This window comes from Vidua chalybeata, chromosome 2, assembly GCF_026979565.1.
Source record: "Vidua chalybeata isolate OUT-0048 chromosome 2, bVidCha1 merged haplotype, whole genome shotgun sequence".
Classification (NCBI taxonomy): domain Eukaryota; kingdom Metazoa; phylum Chordata; class Aves; order Passeriformes; family Viduidae; genus Vidua; species Vidua chalybeata.
In genome coordinates, this window is record NC_071531.1 from 3,787,918 (window position 1) to 3,814,304 (window position 26,387).

Sequence of the window (26,387 nt, forward strand, 5' to 3'; positions counted from 1 at the left end):
TTTGTTGATTTGTGTTTTGTTTGTATTTTTGGAGAATATGATTGATTATAGTTTAGGTGTTTTATAGTTTTTTGTTATTTAGTTTTTATGGTCTTGGTATTTGGTTTCTTAGTCACTTCTTTTTCAATTCAGTACAATTTATGTTTCAGTAGCTTTGATGAATTCTTGAAGCTTTGATAACAAACTTAGAAGCAGGCTGGCTGGTGCACACTATGGCTTAACCCTTGTAAATACATTGCAACATACCTTCAGGCAGCAAGGAGCTGAAGTCTTAATTTTCTCCTTTTTTTTTTGTTCCCTGCTGATTTAGATATCCCGAGTTTGATATTAGGTGATGTCAAAGAGAGAGAGTGGAACAGCTCCAGGACATCACCAAAGGGCTGTTACATGTCTGACAAGCCACAAGGCAGAAGGGACAAGCACATCTCCTGCAATCTGTCTTTATGAGCAGTTAATGAGAGCCAGCTTTTGCTCCCAAGCACGAAGCAGTGCAGTGAGACAGGGTTTATTAGAGGCTGGTTTGAGCTGGAGATGGGCAGATGCACCCACATATGGTCTTATTTATCCCAGAAGGGTCAATGGCCTGATGGCTGCAAGTGTGAGGAGTGGATTTGATGGCTCAGCCAGCCTCTTTCTGCTCCTAAATTCCCACGTTTTCTGGACGTGGGAGAATATGCTCATGTGTTTCATTAGCTGGGATTAGGATTTTAGCTTTTCTATTTTTCATGTATTTGTAATCCTGCAGTTCTTTAGTGTACAGCTCTAAACTCCATACAGAGTGTGAGCTGCTGCTTTCCCAGTTTGGTCAGACAATACAATTCCTCTTCAGGCCTGGGGATCAAGGGCACCTCACTGGCTCAGGCCTTGAGAGATGGAAACAAAACTGAGTTTGTGGGGAGCAAATTTGGGGTAAATGACTTCATTACCTGAAGCTGTAATTGGAAGATTAACCTCCAATATTCAAATGGACCAAACTTATAAAAGTGTGAAAACCCATTTAATCCATTTTGGTGTAGCCCCTGGGGAGGCTTTGTCTACCCAAAATGTACCTGAAGGGTCTTCAATAAATATATCTGCTTTTTATTCCATAATTTTGTCCATCCTCTGTTATTAGGTAGCCCCAAAAAGGCATCAAGACTGTCACCCTTGTGCCAAGAATGACACAAGAACAGATGAGGATGCATTGTAAAAAGGAAGAAAAGAAGGCCTTTATGGAAAGGACACTTTGGCTTAAATTGACTGGTACGATGCATTCTATTTGATTCGTTGATTAATAAAAACACCTTTCTCACACACCATCCTTGAGAGGAATGGAAAAGCAAAAAAAAAAAGCACCTGCAGATTGTTTAGACTAACAAGTTATCACATTCCTACAACTCCCTAAAAATTCTCACAAGCCGCCGTGAGAAACAATCGCCGTTTCTCTCTGCCTGACCAGGCTGGCATCCGCACAGGACAAACCCCAGTTACATCTACCAGGCGACATCGTGACCCACCCTCTCCTGCTTCCCAGCCTGGGCGTGGTGTGAAACCCTCCCTGGAGAAACGTTCTCCCTGCTGCCTCACCTGGGCGGTGTGCCTTGGGAACTGCCATGTTCATCACCCGCCCTCCGTCCTGAGGCTTGGGCGGGGACGCGGTGAACCTGCAGATGCCCGACTCGGACGGCGTGCTGGACGTCAGGCTGTCCGTGTAGTCGTTGGTCCCTGCCGTGAGCTGCTCCGAGGACGTGTCTGATATGAAGCACTCCGTGATGGTGAACTTGGCGTGCCTCAGCTGCTCTTCCATCTTGGCGTGCTCGTAGGCCCTGGCCAGCTCTTCGTACGTGGAGGAGGCACTTTCTGTGGAGACCATGCTGCTCCTCGCCCGATCTGAGCGCCAGGAATGGGAGCAATGGGAGAGAGAAAACATCTGCACAGTCCTTTTTTTTAGGAGGAAAGCCACGAGCACGATACTTCAGCGCAAAGCAAAGAGCATTTGAAATTATCAAGGTGATTTACATGAATCTGCTTCAAATGCCTGCACAAGTGTTAGTTTAGTCAGAAACTCGACAATTACAGATAATCTAAAGTGAAGCCTTCTCCTGTGAGCAGCATTAGGTGCCTTAGCATTAAATTCATGTTTCTTTTATAAAAAACAACCTTTACTACATGGAAAATATTACTTTTTCAACAAAAAATTATTTCTCTAAATCTAAGCCTTCAAAAGGTTACGAACCCACAAACCAGATTTTGCAAAATAAGAAACAGCTCTTTTACATTATCTTTTTAATGCGTCTCAGAAATATTTCACTGGGGCTATGTACAGGTGAGAAAGGAAAGTATTTTTGTCCTGTTTCCATCATATATATATATATATTTTTTTCTTTTTTCTGGAAAGTGCTGAGAACAAAGGTCAGATAGGAAGGCAGTAGCTCTCAGATATTATCTCTCTGGACACCAGGTAAAACACTAACTCATTTCATTCGGAACAAAGGTCTTCAGAAAGCAATATTTGGCAACTACAGCCTACAGTCATTCAGTTGCCTTTTTTCAGTGCTGCTGAAGCTAATGGGGGAATTCATATTTGACACACAGGTTATTATGACCTACAAGCTGTTCTTTTCTGCTGATGAATTTCTGAGAATATCAATATTTCTTAAACAACACTGTTATTGAAGATGTAAATGGCTACTGATACATTAAAAAGCCCTCTGGAAATGCAGGGCTCATTTCTGCAGGGACGGAATTGCTGGGCTGTTGCACCCACAGTGTTTCTACTCCAGTGGGCTGGAAGAGCAGAGGACTTTGAAAAGTTCCTTGGGCAGAAGTCGTGTTCCATCACAAGATCTGTGCAATTTCAGACAATGCTTGTTGGTGATGTTCAATAAACAGGCACAGTGTAATAGCTAATTCATAAAAATGGACCTCCTGCAGCAGCCAGAGGCAGGCAAGCGTGTCATTATTGCAAATCTTTATCTTTTTTATTGTGTGCCTGCACCCCTGCATCAGTTTTCATTGTGCACAAAGAATGATACTCCTGCCACTTTTAAACACGACCATCCATTATTTAAAATGACAAGTACTTCTGCAAGATGCTGTAACTTGCTTAAGATTCGGAGCTGACTAGAACTTAACAGGGTTTCTTTTGATTTTTCTTTTTTCCTTTCCACCCACAGGAAACATCATTCTGTTTTTCACATTTGATTTGTACATCAGGCCTCAGTGATGTCTTCCCATCTTTCTGGTCAGCTGGAAACTCCCAGGAGGCAGCAGTTGACCAGTGCCATGGAGCAGTGCGTGTGAATATCGTGGTCATGCAAAGGTCACAGCTTGGTCCATTGGAGCTCAGCACCTGCAGCTTCAGCTTCCCATATCCCATGCCAAGAGGGAGAATATTCCAGAACCAATCTGCCCGAACACCTATTTTAGATTTGATGGAAGTTTATCCAAGCCTAGGGTGAACTGTATGAAACTTCTTGAACTTCATGAATACAGATTGATCAGGAAATTTCTAATGGCCTCTAGTTAAACATTAGAACTCGGTCACAGCTATGAACTGCTGCCAGGCATTTCTCCTAAGCTCAAAAGCTACTGCTTTGTAAGCCTGGAATTGTTTTGATAAGTGCTAAATTCTGCCAAATATCAACTGCATCAACCAGCTCCTGAAATCTGAACTCCAGATTGGAGAAGTGATCAAATGTGCACATTAGCTCAATTGATTCTTGAACACATAATTTGGCTACATATGTTTATTTGAAAGTTTTAAACTTCTGAAGCACTTAAATTAAATGGGCTCTTCTCTTTTCCCAGAAACCAAATGGTGTAATAGAACATCTTTTTTGGCACAAGAAAAGCTTTCTTGATTTAAAGCTTGCTATCCCTCACATAAATCACCATGAGCTCAAAGGTAGACACAGAGTAGAAAAGTAGGCTTGGTAAAATATAGATTATAAAGTCTGTTTACATAATTGGATGTAGTTTATCTACTAAACCACACAGTAAATTTAATTTCTGCCCTTTGCCACACACACTGGAAAATATCCTTTGGTGACAACAGGTTGGAACACACCCAAATGCACCTGAAATATGGAGTGTCTACAGAAAGGGTTTCTGAGAGGAGGTTTTCTATTTATATTTAGATTTGTATATTTAATAATCTTAAAAATTTATGATCATTCTACCTGAAGATTGCCAGCTGGCTGGAGGAATCTATTGACTGCCATTACCCCATGGAGAAAACATGGGGGTTTAAGAGGGTGAATTATGAAACACTGAGAACTCCAGGCTGTAAATTACTAAATATGAGTGAAGTCAGATATTTGTTCTCATACAGAAAACAAACCAGTCATACTGCTTTTTATGGTGAAAGGCCACTCACATCCACTGCTTGGTAGCCCTAACACATCATGAACACCTTTCTCCTAAAATCAGGAGAGATAGTTGGCAATTCCTTCTGAGGAAGCCTGGCTTCACTTTGGTCAGACTTCCCTTTGAGAAATATTTTACATTTCTTCCTTTTTAACCTTTATTAGATTTACTTCATGATTGTTCTTCTAGTTAATAATTTATTCATTTATTTGTCTTTTTTTGCTTGCTTTTTCAGCATAGGACAGTGGAAAAAGCTTTTTTTTCCAGTTGCATTTATGATGTGAAGGCATCAAGAAGAGATGAGGGCTGCGGGTAGACTGTGTGTTCAGTGTCTCCCCACTTGTCATCTAGAGGAATAAACCCCATGCTATTTCTCAGGAAAATCCTGGCCAGCTGATGCAGAATTCAGTGCTATGAATGGATTTTTAGTTGGACTCTAATTCAAGAGTTTTCCCTTTTTTTTTTTTCCTCTTCCCTTTCCCACTGAGAATGAACATATTACAGGAACAGGAAAATAAAAATACTAACCTGAAGGTTATTCAAATCCTAAAATCATACCAAATATGACTCAAGGATATTCTTGCTGACTAATATTGTCCATTCCTAGTCAAATTCTCCTACTTTTGCTTTTTGGTGCAGGAAGCTACAGGAAAATTTACGACCTTGTCTTTCAAAGGAAGGATGTCTTTCAAAGGATGTGTGTGGAATGAGGAACCAGAGGCACAATATTTGTTGTCATTATCTCTACAAGCATTTTTGGCACCCCTCATAAATAACCTACAGAAAAACCACCCTGGCAAGGGAAGAACAACAACACCTGAGCTCCAAACAAGGCACACCCAGGAACAGAACAGGTGGCACAGGCTGCCCACACAGGAGGTGGAGTTCCCACTCTTGGGGACATTCAGAAGTCATCTGGGGATGTTCCTGAGCAGCCAGCCCTAGCTCACCCTTTCAGCAGAGGGGCTGGACTGACCCGTGCCCAGATGTCCCTCTGGACCTCAACCTCTGATCCTGTGACTTGGGAGGATCCTGTCAGCAATGGGATGCAGCAGGAGCTGGGATCCTGTCAGCAATAGGATATCAGGAGCTGCTGGGATCCTGTCAGCAATGGGATATCAGGAGCTGCTGGGATCCTGTCAGCAATGGGATCCTGTCAGCAATGGGATCCTGTCAGCAATGGGATATCAGGAGCTGTTGGGATCCTGTCAGCAATGGGATATCAGGAGCTGCTGGGATCCTGTCAGCAATGGGATATCAGGAGCTGTTGGGATCCTGTCAGCAATGGGATCCTGTCAGCAATGGGATATCAGGAGCTGTTGGGATCCTGTCAGCAATGGGAATGTCAGCAGCTGCTGGGATCCTGTCAGCAATGGGATATCAGGAGCTGCTGGGATCCTGTCAGCAATAGGATCCTGTCAGCAATGGGATGGCAGCAGCTGCTGGGATCCTGTCAGCAATGGGATATCAGGAGCTGTTGGGATCCTGTCAGCAATGGGAATGTCAGCAGCTGCTGGGATCCTGTCAGCAATGGGATATCAGGAGCTGCTGGGATCCTGTCAGCAATAGGATCCTGTCAGCAATGGGATGGCAGCAGCTGCTGGGATCCTGTCAGCAATGGGATATCAGGAGCTGTTGGGATCCTGTCAGCAATGGGAATGTCAGCAGCTGCTGGGATCCTGTCAGCAATGGGATATCAGGAGCTGTTGGGATCCTGTCAGCAATGGGATCCTGTCAGTAATAGGATATCAGGAGCTGTTGGGATCCTGTCAGCAATGGGATATCAGGAGCTGTTGGGATCCTGTCAGCAATGGGATCCTGTCAGCAATGGGATATCAGGAGCTGTTGGGATCCTGTCAGCAATGGGAATGTCAGCAGCTGCTGGGATCCTGTCAGCAATGGGATATCAGGAGCTGTTGGGATCCTGTCAGCAATGGGATCCTGTCAGCAATAGGATATCAGGAGCTGTTGGGATCCTGTCAGCAATGGGATATCAGGAGCTGCTGGGATCCTGTCAGCAATGGGATATCAGGAGCTGTTGGGATCCTGTCAGCAATGGGATATCAGGAGCTGTTGGGATCCTGTCAGCAATGGGATGGCAGCAGCTGCTGCTGTCCCAGTGTCCTGTGGGGAGCCCTGTCCGTACCTGTGTCCTGCGAGGGGCTGACGCTGTAGCTGTCACTTTCCTTGTCCACTGATCCTGCTGGCCTGGGCGTGGGGAGCCTCCAGTCTGTGGTGAGGGTGTGGGCTGATATGGTGGGGTGGGGTCTGTTGAGGGTCCACTGGCTGGCGTAGCGGTTGCGCGCGGTGGGTCCGGTTTTGGCACTCCTCCTCGTGGTGGGATCTGTGAGGGATGGCAGAGAGGGGTTGGGAAGGAAACCAGCCCTGTCAGAATCACAGAGTCCTAGAATGTCCTGAGCTGGAAGGGACCCACAGGGATGACCCAGTCCAAGCCCTGGCCCTGCCCAGACCCCCCCAGCAATCCCACCCTGGACATCCCTGGAGCGGTGTCCAAACTCTCCTGGAGCTCTGGCAGCCTCGGGGCCATGACCATTCATCCAACCACCTTGGGTGAAGAACCTTTATCTAAAATCCTACCCAATCCTCCCCTGACACAGCTCCAAACATTTCCACATGTCCTGTCCCTGGTCAGCAGAGAGATCGGTGCCCAGCGCTTCACTTCCCCCTTCCAGAAGGGGATGGCCACTGAAATCATCTTTGTTAAAAAACCCCAAAATCAAGACATTCTTTTTGGGGAAAAAAAAAAGAACAGTGTTAATGCTGATCATTACCAAACTGCTGATGCTTTTCTAGAACTACTCTCTTTCTAATGAAACTCTACATTTTATCAAGGGCAGAACTGAAGAGCTGAAGGCCCCATCATTCTTCCATTGACACATTCATTATCCCTTTACTCCAAGACAAGCAGTTCTCCAGCACCAAAACCACTCTGAGAACTGGAAGAGCACAAGGCAAGTAGATCTGGTCAGGGATTTCACACCACACCTCAAGTGAAGTGCAAGGTAAATTATCAGCATGGATGTGCCCACAGAAGCAGCCTGCACCAGGTACCTGCTGTCAGTTTTGAAATAGATGTGCTCAGAAATGTGGGGCTGTAATTCCCTCTTCTGGACATACTGTCACTATATTACAGTATTGATCAGCTGCAGATTTCCTATTTTAACAAGTGGCCAAGACATAAATCATAAGATGTAATAGTGCCATCAGAGTTTCAGGGGGAACAGGTTTATAAAGATTTGACTGCTTTGGAACAGTTAGTAAATTAATACAATTTCTCAAACTTTAAAAAATCATATGCTACCAGTTTAAGGTCATCAATGTTGTACTTTTAAAATTAACTTAGAGATAATATAGTGACCAAGATTGTAAAAGCAAACTATGTGCCAAAATTGACCTCCTTGAACTTATTAATAAAGAGTTCTGCCCTAAAAGTGAGTCTAAAAGCAAGGGCAAGAGAAAAAGTCATTATGTGGCAAACAGAGAGTGACTACATCAGCACGGAAGGATTTCTCTTCAAAGCTTCTGAAAGGATATCACTAACAATAGAAAGGGTATTAGAAATGAAAAATTCAAATCTATTCAAAATGTTCTTTGACATTCAAATGATGAAGTTGTCAGTCTTTGAGGTAAGAGACTTTAGCAGAAGAAATTGAAAGAAAAAGCAATACCCAGATAATGACTCTGAGCACTGCTCCTGCCTAAGCATTCCCAGTGAGAATTTGTATCCTGCTGCTTCAAAGAAACAAGGCATTTATTTACAAATAAAGGTCTGATCCGTCTCCTTTTTTTTCCCTACAGCAGTGGAAAAATCAGAACCTGGTGCCACTGATAATTGATCCTCCTGGTAGTGCAGCACAGAGCTGCCTCACATGGACAACATGCCAATCCGTGTTCAGTGTGGCACAAACCAACACTTGGGAAAGTGGCACGTGGCTGTGGTGTGGCCAGGAGTGAGCCTCATTCAGGGGACAACATGGAGAACAGGAGGAGAGTGCTGGTGGGAACAGCTCCTGGCACAGTGCTGGGGCTGCCTGCTCTGGACAAGAGAAGGTTTGGGGGAATGCTGTCGATGTACAGAAATACCTGAGGGGCAAGAAGACAAGAGCCAAGTTTCTGTCAGAGGTGCCCAGTGAGAAGACCAGGGGCAATGGCCACAAGGAGAAACTTGGGAGCTTCGTCCTGAACATCAGGAAACAGTTTAATGTGAGAGAGACTGAGCCCTGGCACAGGAGGTGGAGTTCCCACCTTGGGGACATTCAGAAGTCATCTGGGGATGTTCCTGAGCAGCCAGCCCTTGCTGACCCTGCTTTCAGCAGAGGGGCTGGACTGAGCAGTGCCCTGATGTCCCTCTGGACCTCAACCTCTGATCCTGTGGCTTGGCAGGATCCTGTCAGCAATGGGAATGAGCTGGGAGAGCCTCTGCCAGCCCACAGGAGCTCAGTCCTCATCCCGATGAGCAGGAGCTCAGCTCCGGCCGTGCTGTGCCTTTGTGAGGGGCTGTGCAGCACAGGCACAGCAATTCCAGAGCTGGCAGTGGGATGGAAACACAGCTGGTGCCCTGGTTGTGCCAGCTGTGCCATCAAACACAACTGGAGAGAGCTGAGGTCAGCAAGGCAAAGGTTCACAGAACAACTCTTCCATAAATAAATAAATAAGGACGAGAGAAGAACTTCAAATATGCTGGAAAGGAATATTTGTCACTCAGTGAAGGTGAGTGGGCTCAGACAGGAGGGTCCATAACCTCTGAGCCACCCAGCTGGGCACTGCTCTCCTCTTCACAGCACAAGTGGTGGCTCTAGACAAAATCCCATCACCCAGCCCGCAGCAAAGCTGGATTAGTGTCTTAAATCCAGAGAACATTAGCGGGAAGTCTTTGACCCAGCCCTGTGCACTGCTGCAGTCAGATCTGTACTGCTTAATAAAAGTGCTGGTGGGTTTTTATTTCCAAGCAGGGCTGGACAATGATCATATTCTTACACATGCGTTAAATCCGTATTTAATTTGAAGGAATTCTCTCCCTGGCTGCAGAGGAATCGAGCACAGAACAGCACACAAAGAGGCATTAGAAAGGAAGGTGCTATAAAGTTCTGTGGCATGACACAGGCCTAAGGTTTTGGGGTGATGCCTCTTTCCTTATTAGAAAATCTAGTCTTCGAGGAATGACCTGAAAAAAGATGAAAGAGCTAAAAAAGCACCAAGGCCAGGACTAGAACACCTCTTATTTAAAAGATTGTGGTGGAAATGGATTTTTTGAATTATCTGCATTCTAGCAACTGAGCTTTCAGCATTTATGTTCACCAAACTCAACAAGGAAATTCTGAAACAATCAAGGCACAGATAATCTAAGAGATTTCAGAAATTGCACACTGTAGTGAAATACATTTTGGTAAAATTTCTAACCCATAACTAATCATTCAACCTAGTATTTTTTTTATCCATTTACATAGATAGAGAATATATTCATGACAGGAATGAGAAGAATGGATTGCATCAGTATATAAATTTATGATAGTATTTTAATCACTATAAGAACAACTTGGCATGAATATATCTGAGAAAAGTAATTTACCATAATAACTAAAGCCCGAAATACAACTTTTTCAGAAAAAGTAATAATGAGAATTGCTTTTTTTTTTTTTGCCTGATGGAGAGGTAGGAGGAAAGTTGCTTTTGAAATACAATAAAGATTGATCACAGAGGAAAAAAAAGTGTATTACATACTAAAATCCATTAAGGTAATTTACCCAATAAATTCTAGTAATTAAAATCTAGCATGCATTTGGTTTAATGAAGGCCAGGTATGAATTATTTCAAATTACACCTCCATTTCAGATGCAGATGCAATTTTCTCCATACTGAATCACTAAGTGCAATAGTTTAAACAATGTCCTCTGCTGACCTAAATAGATTTCTCTCCACTCTCAGACAGAAGGATGAGGATACAAATACAGGAACAGAGTATTTATTTTGTTACAGCTTTCTCCCCTCTAAAAAAAAACCTGTTTTCTGATGTTCTTACTTGTTCCTGGCCGGGCATCAGAGACATCCACCAGTGGCCCTGTGGCTTGTGACACCGACTGGTAATGGACCGTGTGGGTGACAGTCAGGGACTTCTGCTTGGATGTCTCTCCAAAGTCAGCATCAGTGAGCAGAACCGTGGATCTGTCGTCTGTAAGTGGGAAATAATCAGATAATGAGCACAGAGTGCTGGCTTTGCCTTCGTTAGAGCTTTGCAGTGAGTCCCCAAGCGTCCACAGCCCAGCGACACGGCGGGCAGAGCAGCTCCCTGCTCTCTGCAGGGCCCAGGTGGCTTTGAAGGGAAGTTTAAACCTCTGGGTTTAAACTCAAATCCCATATAAAACTAAAGAATAGCTTTCATTTTTCCTGGTGATTTCACCTTAGAGACATGCAACTGGGGCAGACTGTTAAACATGCTCACAAAGAGCTGATTTGTGTGTTGTCATTTGTGGCCCCAATTCCTTCCTTCCCATCCTTTGAACACTGCCCTCTTCCCCTCCACTTTCAGAGAGCTCAGACGAGCTTTTCAAAAACATATTCCATTGATTTCTCTTTATTAGCATGATTAGAAATATCCTCAGAGAAACCACCCCTGTCTTCCCAAAAGGAGGTCGTTGGGGGTGTTGCTAACCAACCCCCTCTCCCCATTTTTGCAGAGACAGAATATTGCAGAAGGAATGACCCTGACCCAGGACTGTTTTTTTCTGTAGCTTCAGATAAAGGTGTGAGGTTAAGCCTGACCATGGGAAGGAAGAAAAAGATGAGCACTAACCTTTCCTGCTGTGTGGTTCTGCTTCTATTTCTTCCCTGTGGGGTAGGATATATTCTCCAAATTTCTACACAGACCTTGATCATTGCAGTGCTATACAGCACTTGCTTCCTTTTTAATTTTTTTTTCCAGTTGTGATCTCTGTATCAAATTTTTTTTTTGCTCCAAGGAGGAATCTGGCCCACTTGATCATGGATGGTTTAACAGCAATAAATCTTTCACTGCTTTGCGCTTGCAGAACAACAATTTGGTGTGCTATCACACTTTCTTTTGCATTCTTTACAGTCTTTTTATCCATTCAGAATTGCAAGAAAAGCCTCAAGGATTTCCTGCTGTGCTGTGCTATATAGTTTTGTAATGTGTTCTAAGGAACTGGCAGCAGCTGGACTTCTGGGCATTTACTAGTCAGCAGAGGTTGATCCACTCCTTTTAAGCATTCCTGGCTTTTGTTTTGGATTTTTTTTTTTTTTAACTTGACAAGACACCATTAGGATGAACAGTTCTGCTCAATAACAGAACACACATTTTTTACCCAAAGATGGCTATAAATAGAATAACATTAGGAATCAAATCACTCCGTCTCTGGCAAAAGATGAGCTCCTATTCAGGTTGGGAATAAAGCTTCTTGGCAGCAAACTCTGTCAAACCCTGCCAAAATCCCTGCTTATTCTGGGTGGAAAGCTGCCTCTTAGCAAGGCCCTGATCACATTGCTGCAGTTCAGGCTCTAAGAGTATTTTCACTGGAACCCCCCAGTGCTCAGCAGCTGCCACTCAAAAGTTAAAGCTGTCTTTAGGATGAAGCCTGGCACAAAGGGCAGACTTTGGGGAGCTTAGATAATGATTTTAGAAAGTCTGAAAGTCTCCTTTTCAAACCTGGAATGGGCATGAACAGGAGGTGCAGAGATGCTGCTCACAGTTTGCTGACTTTCCTCTCTGGCCACACCATCGCTGGATGCTGTTGCATTGTCAGCTTCTTTTATACAGATTTTTATCCAAAAAATGTAAAGTCAGAAGCCTAACAAGGTCAGGAGTGTCTTGCCACAGTGTGTGCTCATACAGTCACAGCATCAGGCTGCATTTCTATTTTGTGTTTCTGTATATTTTTTAATTATTTTGGAAAAAAACCCCAACACCAAACTATTTTATTTCTTGTGACACTTCGGTTAAGTACCAGCCCCATGAGAAATCTTGTTTTCTGTAGCATCAAACAGTTTAGATTTGAATTTTGTGTGGATACACAGAAGCTGAAAACTGATCAAAATGTTGAAATATCATGTGCTATGAACAGGTGGATACAATATGCAACATGTAAGTTTTAAAAGTTAGCTGTAGCAAATCTTCAGATACTGAGAGTGCAGTTTCAGAATTTCATTTTCCCTTTAAGTAATGTCAGTGATCCAACTGCCTATTCAGAGCCAAATGAGAAATCAGAATGAAAATCATAAAACTGCCAATCCTCAATTACATTTTCTTCAAGAAACTCTTTCCAACAATTTCATTTTCCTAATGTCCTGCATTATTTTAGATCCTATACTGAGATTACTTTTAGTGGGAAATGACTCAAAGGGGAGGGAAAATAAACCCCAGTCCGGTTTTCAAATTACTTTGTAGCTTTTTTCTCTTGATGTGTGCAGCAGGGAAAAGGTGTGGAGTAAAGGAATTCCACCTAAAAGGACCTGTTACATTAACCAGGGGGAAAAAGCTCAATTTACCAATGGTCTCCATGGTGTCCCTCTCCTCTATCAGCAGCTGTGCTCTGGGAATGTCTATGTGCATCCTCAGTGTTTGCTGCTGCTTATTAAGTGTGTCTGATGTCCTGGTGTTCTTGCTGAAAACAAAAGAGAAATTAAGATGTTAACATTCAGCCCAAATGAAAAGATGTTTGCAAACTTCCTAATTTTCAATCTGTCCAGCTCAAAAAAAAACCAATGTGACCATAATCAGCAAAAACCACTCATACATTTGATTTTGCCCTCTTCAGAACAAGTGCATGGTATTAATTTATTGCACATGCCAAGGCATTAGATGAATGCACAGTGTGGAGGGATGTGGTCTGTCCTCTATCAGCAGGAACCTGAGAATTTCACACGGTTTTCTTCAAGTGTTGTCATAATGAAATGAATAAAAACACTTTGGAAGATGGACCTTTTCTTTCACTCCTCATGAATCTGAGTAAAGCAACACACAGCTGATCAAACAGGTTGGTAGGAAAATGATGTCTTGAGTAATTTCTAATTGTTTTTTTATCTTTTCATTATTTTTAATTAGCTACGTTTCAAATATTACTTTGATAAATGAAAAAGCAAATTAATAGCTAAGCATAATATTCATAGATTGCATAAAATAAATAAAGGCTTTAGCCCCATTGATGTTCCAAGACAAAAATTGCAAATCTTGTTTACATTTGTGGATTATGTCTAATTGATTGATGCAATAATCTAAAAAAGAACATAAACCAATTATTTTATCATCATGCAAATTGAAACTATTTCATTTTGAAGTTTGTGTACCAGAAAATGACTTCTTAAATGAGCTGTCTACCAAAAGCAAATGAAAATGGATGGTAAAACCAAGTGCCACAGTCATTTCTAGCACAGAACCTGCACCAAGAAACCTTCAGATTGCACTAACAGAAACATTTTGCCCTTTGAGATGTAATTACTCTCTGGATGAAATGAAATATTTGCAAATACTTCACGCAGGGAGGCTGTGGAGAGTTGAGACAAATCAGCCAGCAGTGTGATCCAGGTGCTCAGGCTTCAAAGAGCTGTATGATCCAAGTGGAGGTTCATTTTCTAGTATAAAATGGCTGCAGATCACTCAGTTTAATTCTGCTTTGGCAGTGAATTATTGTGGTTAATGGAATCAGCAGAGGACTCTTAAAGGGATAAGCTCAGCTCTTCTGTGAGCACGGGAGATTAATCCACGTGTGGTGAGCCCACATCTCCGGGAAATTTGTGTGAACTTCCTGCTGTGTCTCCACGTCAGTAACCTCAGGTTTGGAGGTTCTCCTGGAGTCCTTTTTTGGAGGAATTTTCTAGCCCTGTGGTCAGTGGTTCTGCTCCAAATCCAAGGGTGAGATCCACAAGGCACCTGGGAGCACCTCTCTGATTTTCACCTCCTGGCTTTCCCCGCTGTTGTGGTCCCCAGCATTAGCACCATCTATGCATCCTAAATTTAATGTCTCTCTCTTCTCCTGGGTGATTAGATGGTGCTGTTCCCATAACATACACATGGATAGTTGAAATGCATTCAAACAGGCCACAACTGGTGCCTCACCCAATCACCATGGAAGCAAAGTATCAGGAGAGCCTCCCAAGGGCCTCCAGACTTTTCTCCGTATATAATGAGGGGAGAATGGTCATCACAGGCTCTTACTAAACACATACATTTTCAAAGACATGTAGTATTGTCAAATGCAGATAAATTCCACACGGGTGTTCTCTAAGTCTCTGCATGGAGTGGGTGCCACTCAGGTGGCTGGAATGTTAAGAGAATCAGACAGGAATATTTTATCTGCATGCCAAATATGCTTGGATACAGGCCCTTGGAATGTTGGACTGCTCGAGACTTGCCCAAAGTTGTAGAGCAAATGTAGAGCACCTGTTCCAGTGCCTCACTGCCCTCTGAGTAAAGAATTTTTTCCTAATATTTAATCTAAACCTGCCCTCTTTCAGTTCAGAATCAGAAGAAAACTGATTATTTTTATGTCCAATTTCAATAATCCAATAGTTGCAGGATACACATAGTCATACATCTAGAGTCTGTGCAGTACATGACTGAGTCTGGGAAATGCATCACTGCACCCCTCTGCACTCACTGGGGATGCAGGAGACAAAGGGATGGGATCAGACTCCTGCTCAGAGAATGCAGATCCCAGAATCCCAGAGCTGGAGCTCTTCAGCAGGATGAATGCTCTGTATTTCCACTATTGGAAAGTACTCAACCAACACAGGAAGCATTGTTTGGATCACAGGGAGCAGGAGCAGAATTGTCCCCAGATTTGCAGTCTCACCTGACAAGAGAGAATTCCCAATCCCAACCTTGGCTCCAGGGATAGTTTCATGCAAAATATGTGGGAGGTTTTTCAAGCCAGAACTGGAATCCAGACCTTTCCACATTCAGGAATGTTCCCTGCTATTCTTGAGAGTTATTCCTTGGTTTGTGGGCTGTGTCTCCTCCTCCTTCTGAGCTAATTAATTCCCCTGCATGCAGCAGTGACATGGGGTGTCCAAACACAGCACAGGCAGTTGGCAGAAGCAAGGGGGTTGTTGCTGATTAGGATGCTCTCTCATTCTGGCTCAGGGAATTTTGAATTCTTTTTTGCAGACCACAACAGCTCAGCTTTCAAGTTATAAAATCCTAAAGTGCCAAAAGCAATGAAGAGCCTCTAGGGCTTGGAAATAGGGCAAAGAAGGTTTCAGTTTTGAAGCTTGGTTAGAAGTATTTCCTAAACTAAATTCAGGTCAACATATTTTAATGGTCTGGTGGATGAGGAGTCCAATGATTAATTCTTTAAAGGGATAAAATGTATCTATCTTTATTTTTTTAATATTTACAGACATAAAATTCCCAAACATAAGCAAGTGCTTTTCTTTACTTATCAGACCTTGTACGGATCTGTGTATAATATAATTAATTCCCTTTGGTTCAAAGAATCTCTGAGCTCCAAATCATTAGGCACTGGGAGCCTGTCAGGAGGCTGGGTCACAGACTCACAGAATCATGTCTTGGGTTGGAAAAGACCTTAAAGATCATCTCATTCCAACACCATGCAGCGACACCTTCCACTATCCCAGGTTGCTCCAAGCCCTGTCCAGCCTGGCCTTGGACACTTCCAGGCATGAAGAATCCACAACTTCTCTGCACAACATGTTCCAGTGCCTGATTGCCCTCTGAGTAAAGAATTTCTTCCTAATATTTAATTAAACCTGCCCCCTTTCAGATTAAAATCCTTGCCCCTTTTCCTGTCACTGTCTGCCCATATTAAAAGTCCCTCTCCTTTCCCTAAGATCCTTCCAGGAACTGAAAATGCCTCAATGAGTTCTCCCCAAAGATTTCTCCATTCTGAAGAATCCCTCAGCATTCTCAGTGCTTTGCTGTATTCTTTTACTCTACTAAAGCTCCTGCTTTTGTCACTATTTAAAACAGGTATTTGGGCAGGTGGTCCTTTGGTCTGAGTACAGCTTTTATGTTAAGTCTGTGGATAAAAAGGCCTTTTCCAGAGCAAGTACATTGTATAGGGCATTTTGAAAGAGTCCACAGTTTGTTGTAAAAACATATGGGAAACTAAATCAGAATATCTGGGGATGAAGAATTCTTCACCTTGTGTTCAAAATTTGAAAATTCAGTGAATTGCTAAACTGATTCACAGTGAACTGTTACAAAGAGCATGGCTGGACTGATGCTTTCACCCAAAAGAACATTAAAAAGCTGTGCTTATCCAACAGCAGGGATTTTTATTTGTGTGTGAAAAGCATCAACAATGAGTTCTGCAGCTCCCATTAAACTGCTGACTTACCCTGCTCCACAGACATTTGCCTTACACAGCCAAAGCCAGTGACTCTCAAAGCAAAGACTAAAGCTCCATTTTTAATCCGATTTACACACACTCAAAAATCTCCTCAAAGGGAAAGATACACAGAGCTCTCTCCAGGCCTCACCCTTCCTACCAAGCAGGAAATCATCTTTTCTGCCCTCTCCCCAAGTACCCCCTTTCTTGATATTTTTATCATAGCAGATTTTGATAAAATCATAAAAATAAACTATATCAGGGGCTTTATCATATATGATTGTTGTTTTGGAGAGGGCTTATTATCCTTTGATTATTCACATGCCACACCTTCAGGAACATCTGTTGTTTGTGGGTAGCTCAGCTTTTGGTTGAAGGTATTTCACAGATTTGTCACAAGTGAGAGTTCCCAGTTCTGGCATGCCTGTAAATGTAAGCCTATATCCCCTATTTCCTCTGAAGTTCTGATTTAACAGCCATTTGCCTTTGTTCAAACTTTTAGAAAAGAAATATAAAATATGCTTATGTGATAAAACCAAGATTATTTGTTAATAAATGAGATGAGAGATTGATGGCCATGTTTCGATGCTGGTGAAAGGAAAAGCCAAATGAAATGGTGGCAGGTGAGTTACCTGGAAAACAGGTCTGAACTAAGGACTGAGTGGGGACCTGGCTGCTCCCTGAGAACATCAGGCAGGGAGGACAAAAATTCCTTAATTTGGTAACCATCAGCAAAGGAAAAAGTGGGTAAAACCTGGGCACTTCTGAGGGAAGTTTGGTGAAGTTTTCTAAGTGTCAGAGGAGTGAGACCCTGAAATGGCCTTGCAGAAGTGGTGGCAAGGCTTGTGAAGCCAGCCAGGGTTAGGGCAGAGCGTTACCAGATTTGCAGAGGGGCTCTGTGTGGTTGTCACTGGGACTGAAAGTCTCCATGCAGGGGCTTCAGCTGGTCCCTGCTGGGTTTCTTCAGGATGATGCCTTAACTTTTAGCTTTTCTATGTTTCAGATTCTGTGCTGCTTTAGTGTGCAGTTCTGAGCTTCATATGAGGGGATGGTGAGCTCTCTTCACAGAGCAGGGAGACAAAACAATTCCTTCTCCAACTGGGCACCAAGGACAAATGATCCCAACCTCAGGCCCAGGAGCACAAACAACGTGGGCTGGAGAGAGAAAAACAAGCAGGATGGGAGTGCATGGGCTAAAGCTGGAATGGGACAATGAACTGCAAGGTGCAAATGGAGCAGAGCTGATCCCAGTGAGAGCCCCCGGGAGCGCTCGTGCATTTTGGGACCATTTTGGTTCCTCTTGACTGCAGCCCTGGCTGGGCTCTGGTGCTGCCCAAGGTGGATCCATGGAGGAGATCCTTTTCATAAAACCCTGCTTTATTCTTTAGCTCTGCCCAGCCTCTGCTCTAGATCAGACTTCACAAGGCATCAAGGGAACAGACTTGCTGCATGTGCTGATCTGTTCTGTCTTCTGTGACACCAGAAACCATCAGGGCAAACGTTCCTGAAGCTGCTGAGCCCCACAATTTGCTGCCACGGGCAGCCAGGGAGGAGATGACCTGGACTGCATGACCAGTCCTGTTAACATCACTGGGCTTATACAGATATGATGGCATAGAGCTGAATTTACACCAAACCCATCTGTCACCATGTCTGCTGAGTTTATTCTTACAATAGAAGTGAAGTTTATCACGGGTGAGGAAGTTTGGAGTGTGGTTCGTGTGGTGAAATATCTATGACATTCTCAAATTTGTTGCTGGAATATAAAAAATATTTTCTAGCAACCCAAAATTCATTTGAACTCAAAAATAATCCCTTGCTGATCCCAGTTTCAAATATATGCAGCGGTTCTAAAGTTCAATATTTTCCCTAGACAAAACAATAAACATTGAAGTTATGAAATTTCCATCTTTGAAAGAATTGTGGTGCCAGAATAGTCATTATGATGCAATTCAACAACTGAATTAGATTTCTGAATGCTGAGCTGATGGAACAGAAGTGAAAAATAATAAATGGGTTTACCTGCTCTTTTATACCTTTGGGTATAAGCAGCTCACAACAGTGAATTACATAAACAGAGCTGCAAAGTTTAGAGATATTCACAGCCAGAAATTTATTGCCTTTAATCAGATGATCTCTGAAGAGCAATTACTTTGATATATATTATGGAAAATGTTTTTCAGAATAGGTAAAATGTCCAAATGGACCTACATAGCTTCTACTATTTAATCTAACACAAGTTGCCATTTTTTTTTATCATTGTAGCCCCTCACACTGCCCACAAAGTGACTTCTTTCTCTCATGTCTAACCACCAGTGCATCACAGTTCTTAACAGACAGACAAATGGTGTGTTTTGGAAAAGAGTTTAGGAATAAAAAGTTTACTTCTCCATTTGTCCCTACAACAATTCTTAAATATGATGCTGTAGTTGACAGACATTTTTCAATTAAAAAAATACAATAAAATTCAATTTGTTCTTACCTCATAAGCATTTCGGCCAAACTCTTTGCATCTAGAAGAAAACAGAAGAAATGTCATCACAAATGAAAATCTATTTGAGAGATGCATTATTAACAAGTGATTTGAATCAGCCATGTGTAACACCACTGTTGTTTCTAGATCAATGGCAAGAATAAAAGAGTGTCTCAAAGTCCCTACTTTTGCTAAAATTGCATTTCTGCTCCAAACAGTCCTGTTTAGTTCCTCAGTAGCACCAAAAATGATAAGAGAAGTTACCATCGGCTTAACTAGAAAAAAGCTACATAAACATATTAGAAATAGGAACAATTTAACAAAAAACGAGGATCTCAGTTCTTTCATGCTGTGGGTAGCAAATGAACAGGTGAAGGAAGAAGAAAAGGCAAGAAAATAGGAATTTTGATACCCATCTCTGGGCAAGAGCCAAAGCCAGGCTGGATGAGCAGCTGTCAACCTGTCATTTCCAAACCAAATGTAATTGCACCAGATGTGAGCAAGGGTGGTCTCCAAGGAGTCAATTTAGAATAACAAAATCCCTGAGGTGGGAAAAGACCTCCAAGAGTCCAGGCTGTGCTTGATTCCCACCCTGTTCCCAGCCCAGAGCTCTGAGTGCCACATCCAGACCTTCCTTGGACACCTCCAGGGATGGGCACTCCAAACCTCCCTGGGCTGCCCCTGCCAAGGCCTGAGCACCTTTTCCATGAAGAAATTCCTCCTGGTGTCCACCCTGAGCCTCCCCTGGCACAAACTTGCTTGGTTCCACTCAAATATGAATATTTTCCCACTAGCAATAATTCAAAACTACTGCTGGGTTTTCAGAGTGTGGTCTACACATGAAACAGAGGATAGTTTATTCCCACATGGATCAGCCCTGCAAAATAAGACACTGCTGAAGGAAAAATATTCCTCCTGTTCTTGTCATTGCTGCTATTATTAGCAAAAAATCCTTTGGGGCTGTAATTATTATCAGTTCAAAAGGCACAGCTGAAGTTTGGTTTTTCAGGTAGGCTTCTGTAAAACTTTATTAACATAATGCACTAATTTCTGTGGTATCATCCAGCAAGACCAGGCAGCTCTGCTTTGTTCTCCTGCAGTCTGCTGCTAAACAAACTCACTTAAAATGCTGATTCCCAAGTCCTTAAGTTTATCACACAGCAACAAAGCAGCCTTTTGTGCAACCAAGTGAAGCAAATCTGAGAAGAAAGCAATTCCAAGTTCTAAGTCTTCAAACAACTCTTATATGGAAGTTTACATTTCTTCTTTTATCTGCTTCTTGTAAATCTACCAGCACCTGCCAAGACATTTACTGAATTTGTCTTTGTTTTCTCCATTCAACCTTTTTTATTCCTCAATCACCTCTTGGGTCTCCAACACCTACAACAATTTCCTTACTTGTGATCCTATTAAATATCCTGCTTTTAAAATTCCAAGGATGCAGACAGAAACAAGCCACCATCTTAAACACATCTCTATAGCTTGTGTTGCACTAATTTTTAAAAGGAATGGACAGAGGGCTCTTTTTATTAGTTAAAAAATCTCAGCAAAACCCCTTTTACCACTTTTCTGAATTGTATTTATCTGACGCAGTGCCAGCTTGCCTCTCTTAAGCTTTATTCCTCACATACCACTGGAGAAGCTGGAATTCCGTGCTCCCTCTAGGTCTGTTTGCTCCACTCCTTCATTTTTAACCTTCCTCCAACCCTTTCCAGCACAAAGCATGGAAGATTCCTGGTGGAGGGAAGGATGGTTCATCTGAGTTGTCTCATCTAAGCCAAACATTCATTTTGGGCACTCAGAATTCCTATTTTTCACCTGGAATGAGATTGTCTTTGCCATTAACACCTGGAAGTGGCAGTGCCTAGCTGATGATAATATCTTTGCCATTAGTCATAAAGCAAAAGACCAACACTGCTGCTCCCAAAGGAGTTTTGTTTCTGACTTGCAAAAACCCAGGAAGGGACAAATTTCCTCAGAAGAATACAAAAAAGCCAAACAAATCCAACACAACAATAATAATGACACTGGTTGCAAGTAATGGGGCTGTTTTTAGCAAATTTTATGATGCTTCTTGCTATTCTAGCAGCACCAGCATCATGAAGACCCTGTGCACACATTCTACCTCTGGGTGGTTTAATATGCAAATATTTCTTCCATTTTCATTCAAAAATTGCTTTTTGAAGCAATTGCTGCCTCCTTAAGTGAAGTCTGTATTTGTGCAAGGAATTCACAACTCAAGAAAAGCAGAAGGGACAAAGGTGAAAATTATTACAATGTACTTCAGTTTGCTTTTCATATTTTTTTTATCAGGTTTAAATGGCAAACAATTTCCCTCACATGTTCTCAGGTGCTGCTCAGCACACAGATGATTTCCATGCTGCATCTGGAAAAAAATTCACACCAATTAATGTACGTGGCACATAAGGGCTCCTTAACACATCTTGATTCTTGGTTAAAGAGATGCACAGGAGGTTGTGCACCTGCAGTAAAAAATAACATGAGGCATCATCAACAAGACCATGTAATGTGCCAAAAGCTGAATAATGAAGCACTGAAAGGAAAAAACTCCATCAGCTGATTTTAAATTTGTTAATTATCCAAGCAGATTGTTCATATGGTGAGCAGAACTGCTGGAGTTAATGATGGGCACTCAGGTTGGTGTGGGATGGGACAAAAACAAAGCTGGCAGGAATATAAAGGGCTCCTCTCTATCCATCAAACCAAAATCTAGAAGCCTAAAATTAACTGAATATCACAGAATCATGGAGTGGGTTTGGATGGAAGGCATCTTAAAGCCCATCCAGTGCCACCCCTGCCATGGCAGGGACGCCTCCCACTGTCCCAGGCTGCTCCAAGCCCCAGTGTCCAACCTGGCCTTGGGCACTGCCAGGGATCCAGGGGCAGCCACAGCTGCTCTGGCAATTCCATCCCAGCCCCTGCCCACCCTGCCAGGGAACAATTCCCAATTCCCACTCTCCCATCCAGCCCTGCCCTCTGGCACTGGGAGCCATTCCCTGTGTCCTGTCCCTGCATCCCCTGGAAATTGTCTCTCTCCAGCTTTCCTGGGGCTCCTCCAGGCCCTGCAAGGCCACCCTGAGCTCAGCCCAAAGCTTCTCCTGTGCAGGTGAACAATGCCAGCTGTGCCAGCCTTTCCTCCCAGCAGAGCTGCTCCAGCCCTCTGCTCATCCTGGAGCCTCCTCTGGGCTCTCTGCAGCAGCTCCAGCTCCTCCCTGGGCTGGACCCCTCCACCACAACATCATGTGTCCAAAACATCATCTCCAGGAGAAATGTCAATGTCACACACCAATGACCAGAGATTTTATTGTGCTTTTCCTGCAGTACCCTTTTGATCAGCAGATTGATAATACTTTCTAAAATAAGCCAGCATCCCTGGCTGTGTCCTATCACCTCCCAGTTTTGAGGTGGTGAAAGCAGGGCCTGGGAAGGGGGCACTGATGACAGAGGGAAGGGGATGATCTCTGCTCCAGCCAAGCATCTCTTCAGTGAAAAATCCACAGCCATCACTTTTCTTTGCTGGCACAGCCACCTTTAAAATTCTTAACACACTTAGGTTTGCCCCATGGGAAATCAGGGACAGTGATAGAGTTTTAAATTGCATCCTGCCACTCCTGAACTATCAAGCCACGCTGATCCTTTCTGCTTGTGTTAAGGTGAATTGGATTCAAAAACAAAGGGAAAACCATTCCAGGAGTAGCAGAGCTGGTTTAATAGCCAGAAGGAGCATTAAACCATCAGGCTTCTCTTTGAGAATATCTGCTGAACTCCTGAATGGCTGCATGAACTCCAGCAGCCAAGTGACCTTTTTGTGTGACTTGGCTGGTGGAACAACTAAACTGGGCAAAAATCAGGACTTTGCTGAGAAATCTGTTTTCTTTATAAAGGAGGAAGAAAAATGTTTAACTGTTCCTACATCCAGACAAGTGGTAAGAGGATCAAGAATGGAGAGGCTGCTGTTCTTCAACAGAAATGGGAAGTCAAACCCATGGTCCATAAGCAGGGGTACAGATGTTTGCACGCAGAGCACACTGCAAATGAATCTGCAATTCCCTCTCCTCTTTGTCAAACAGGTTAAAAAAACCCCACATCTGCAGCCACAAAAGCAAGAGTTACATCTGTAATTTGCACAAATTATTTCAGAAGGTCGCACTGTGGAGATTATTTTTCTGATGTAGGCTAGAGGAAATCCTGATTTAGGAAAAAAGAATATTGTGCCTCAAAGAAACCCCACTAGGTCATACAAACCAAGTTATACTGAGATATTTCCCTTTCAAAAATTGTATGAATGTTAATCACAACAATTACTGGAGTAAACCATTTATTTTTTAGTTAGGACATCAGAAAAACTTAGTAAGTAGTTCTCTGGAACAGCAATACTTATTGTCAGGAAAGCTTTTAGAACATGAAGTAACTTCAAGAAGAGCAGAAAATGTCAAACATGGGATCAGTCTTCAAAAAGAATGAGCAAAAAAATTTCTGAATTACTGAAGTCCTATCAGTCTGATCTTGGCAATGCACAAAATAATAAAAAAAATTGAGTGAAGTTTAATGAAATGAATTAAAAGGAGAATTGAGACCAATCAATACAGATTTGTGGTCAAGCAGCCATGTCAAACAAAATGGATTTTTTAAAATGAGATTAAAATTGGCTGAGAATTAATGACATTGAAAAAAAAAACCTCTCACTGGGATATGATTAAATAACAGTAAATGATCATATTTATGTTTCCCTAAAACAAAGTTTCAGTAACTCGAAGTATTTTAACAGGAAGTAGCATGATGCAAAAATTAACACAGCAGCTATTTAAAATGGATTTCAACGTATTCAGACCCCAATTTGAAGCAGAGAATCTTTATTCAGTATTTTTTATCCGGGACATTTATCAGTGGTCTGGAGTAAATATAATAATATCTGATAAAAGTTTGAAAATGAAACAAGAATTTGGTAGCTAAAATATAAGGAAAGTGCCAGATCACTAAGAAAATAATCTGGATCATAAGGTCATACATCAAGAACACAAACCAGGGCTGTACAACAGGGAATATTTTCCTGTTGCAGAGCAATCAGAGAACTGGTAAATGATCTCAATGGATAAAATGTTAAGGATGTAAATGATGGGAAAACTACAGAAGAAAATTTAAATATATGAATCTGTTTCATTTACCAATTAAAGCATTAAGAAATGACTTTTTTACCACTATGTGGAAAGGATATCCTTGGAGACTGAAAATGGTACAAAAAAGAACTTCTGTACTGTAAAGTAAGACAGGAGCAGATGGGATGTCGAGCTGTAGTGGGATAAATTCAGCTAAGTGAGACCCAACTTTTGCAGAAATGGTAGTTAAATACTGATTTCTTTTATCAAAAGTACTGATGAAATCAGTGTTTAAGTGAAGCTCCAATATTTTTCTAAATTTCTCATTTCTGAGAGGAAATAGTTCAGAGAAATTTTATTTTATTTTATGCAAAAGCCACCCTGGTCAGTGATCATCAGCCTTCCTCAAGGGACTGTAACTCAAGATTCTATAATAGTTGCAAATTAACCATGAAAAAATAATGTGTAGAAATATCATTTTCTAGAGCCAAAGGGCTTGAGATGTCCTGCTCATTACTGTATTGAATTCCACAGTATTTCTAAGAAGATAAGATAACACTTTCTTTTTCTTTACCATATTTTTTTTAAATGAAAAAAAACCCCCAAAACTAGCAAGGTAAAGGGCTTATAAGGTTTTGAAGAAAAAGTGATTATACAAGCTAAAGCATCCAGATGTCCTGGTTTCCAGGACTGTGTATGAACCATAAGGTCGGTTGTCCTTCTTTATATATGAATTTGCCCATGCTCTCTATCTTTGTTTTTTTGTTGTTGTTGTTTTGTTTTTTTAATTCCAAAATAGTGTTGCAAAGGACAAAATTAGAACCAAAAGAGAGAGAAGTAGGAAGGTCAGAAGGAAAACATAGAGCTGAGCCTGGTTTTAATAGGTACCATGACCACATTTTGGTTAAAATACAAATAACTAATTATTTAGGTAGCTTCTGGAAGAGATTTGGCTTATTTTTTGCTGATGACAAATTGTTTTACTCTTAATTCGAGTTTGGATTTGAATGTTTTTTTCCCAAATACCTTCAGGGAATACCTTCCCAAAATACCTTTTGCCAGTGCAAAAGCTAAAGGGCAGCAGTGTCAGACTGAAAGGGTCAAAAACTTGGCTGCGGCTCAGCCAGGGTTTTTTTGCTAGAAAAATGATAAAGCTGAATGAATTCACAGATCTAAATCTTATTCACATAACAAACAACTGAATTTGAATAAGGATTAGAGGAAAATACAGATCAGCGACAATGAAAAGTCAGTGAACAATGAAGCGTTGTGTATGTTCTATTATAAAAAATAATGGGGAAAATGTGGTAACAAATCTGAGAGTATCTGGTTGTGTGTTCTATCCCACTAAAATCTTGTTATTTTCATTTTATAATTTGGAAATAATGGTTAGCATCTGCTGGAAAACTGAGATTCCCTCATCTTCAGAACATCTGATTTCATCCTTCAAAAAAAGGTCATCAAGGGAAGCAAACAAACGACAAAAGAAGGAAAGCAAATCAATGAGAAATATCTTCCTTTCCCCCATGCAAAATAATAGCAATGTATATATTAATAATTTTTTTAGAAACTTATGACCAAATGAAAAAGAAGGAATTTCTATAGGAAACACAGACACTTTGTTCTGTATTGCAGGAAAATGATCCCAGCTGGGGATTGCACACTTTGGTCACGTGCAGCCCCACTCCTATTTTCATGTTCAGGCAGAGAGAAGTTCCACAGACACCCCCTTACCTCGCAGCCTCTTCAGCCTCTGCTCCCTCCTCCTCCTCCTCACGATCAGCAGCATCACAAAGAGCAGCAAGACCCCAACCAAGATACAGGAGATGGTCACCAGCATCTTTAGCCCTTCGTTGGTTCCCAGCCCTTCCTCACTTTGCACAACCGACTTGATGAGAGGAGGGATTGTACCTGGAAACAGGGCCATGGCATTAGAGGCCTCTTAACGAGGACAAAACATTGAGTTCTCAGGGAATAAGGCATGTTATTGCTTCAGCTGCAGGCAGAACCCTCAGCAGGATTTTTCTGTTTGGGGTGGAGGCTACATTTGTGTGTCTAATGGCCACAAACACATAACCAGGCTCATGGTAATGAGGGACTGACTGCAGAGACAGAGATTATCAGGAATCC

At 42.2% G+C, this 26,387-nt stretch overlaps 1 protein-coding gene across 1 annotated transcript in view; it reads right to left on the reverse strand.

Moving 5' to 3' along the window:
* DSCAM (DS cell adhesion molecule) overlaps positions 1–26,387 on the reverse strand; it is a 446,344-nt gene that overhangs the window by 18,801 nt on the left and 401,156 nt on the right. Inside the window, exons 27-32 of the mRNA XM_053936664.1 lie at positions 25,992–26,168; positions 19,150–19,180; positions 12,868–12,983; positions 10,388–10,537; positions 6,494–6,691; positions 1,567–1,869 (exon numbers count right to left, since the gene is read on the reverse strand). Of these exons, the coding sequence (XP_053792639.1) occupies positions 1,567–1,869; positions 6,494–6,691; positions 10,388–10,537; positions 12,868–12,983; positions 19,150–19,180; positions 25,992–26,168 (975 nt within the window). The remainder of the gene's footprint in view (positions 1–1,566; positions 1,870–6,493; positions 6,692–10,387; positions 10,538–12,867; positions 12,984–19,149; positions 19,181–25,991; positions 26,169–26,387) is intronic.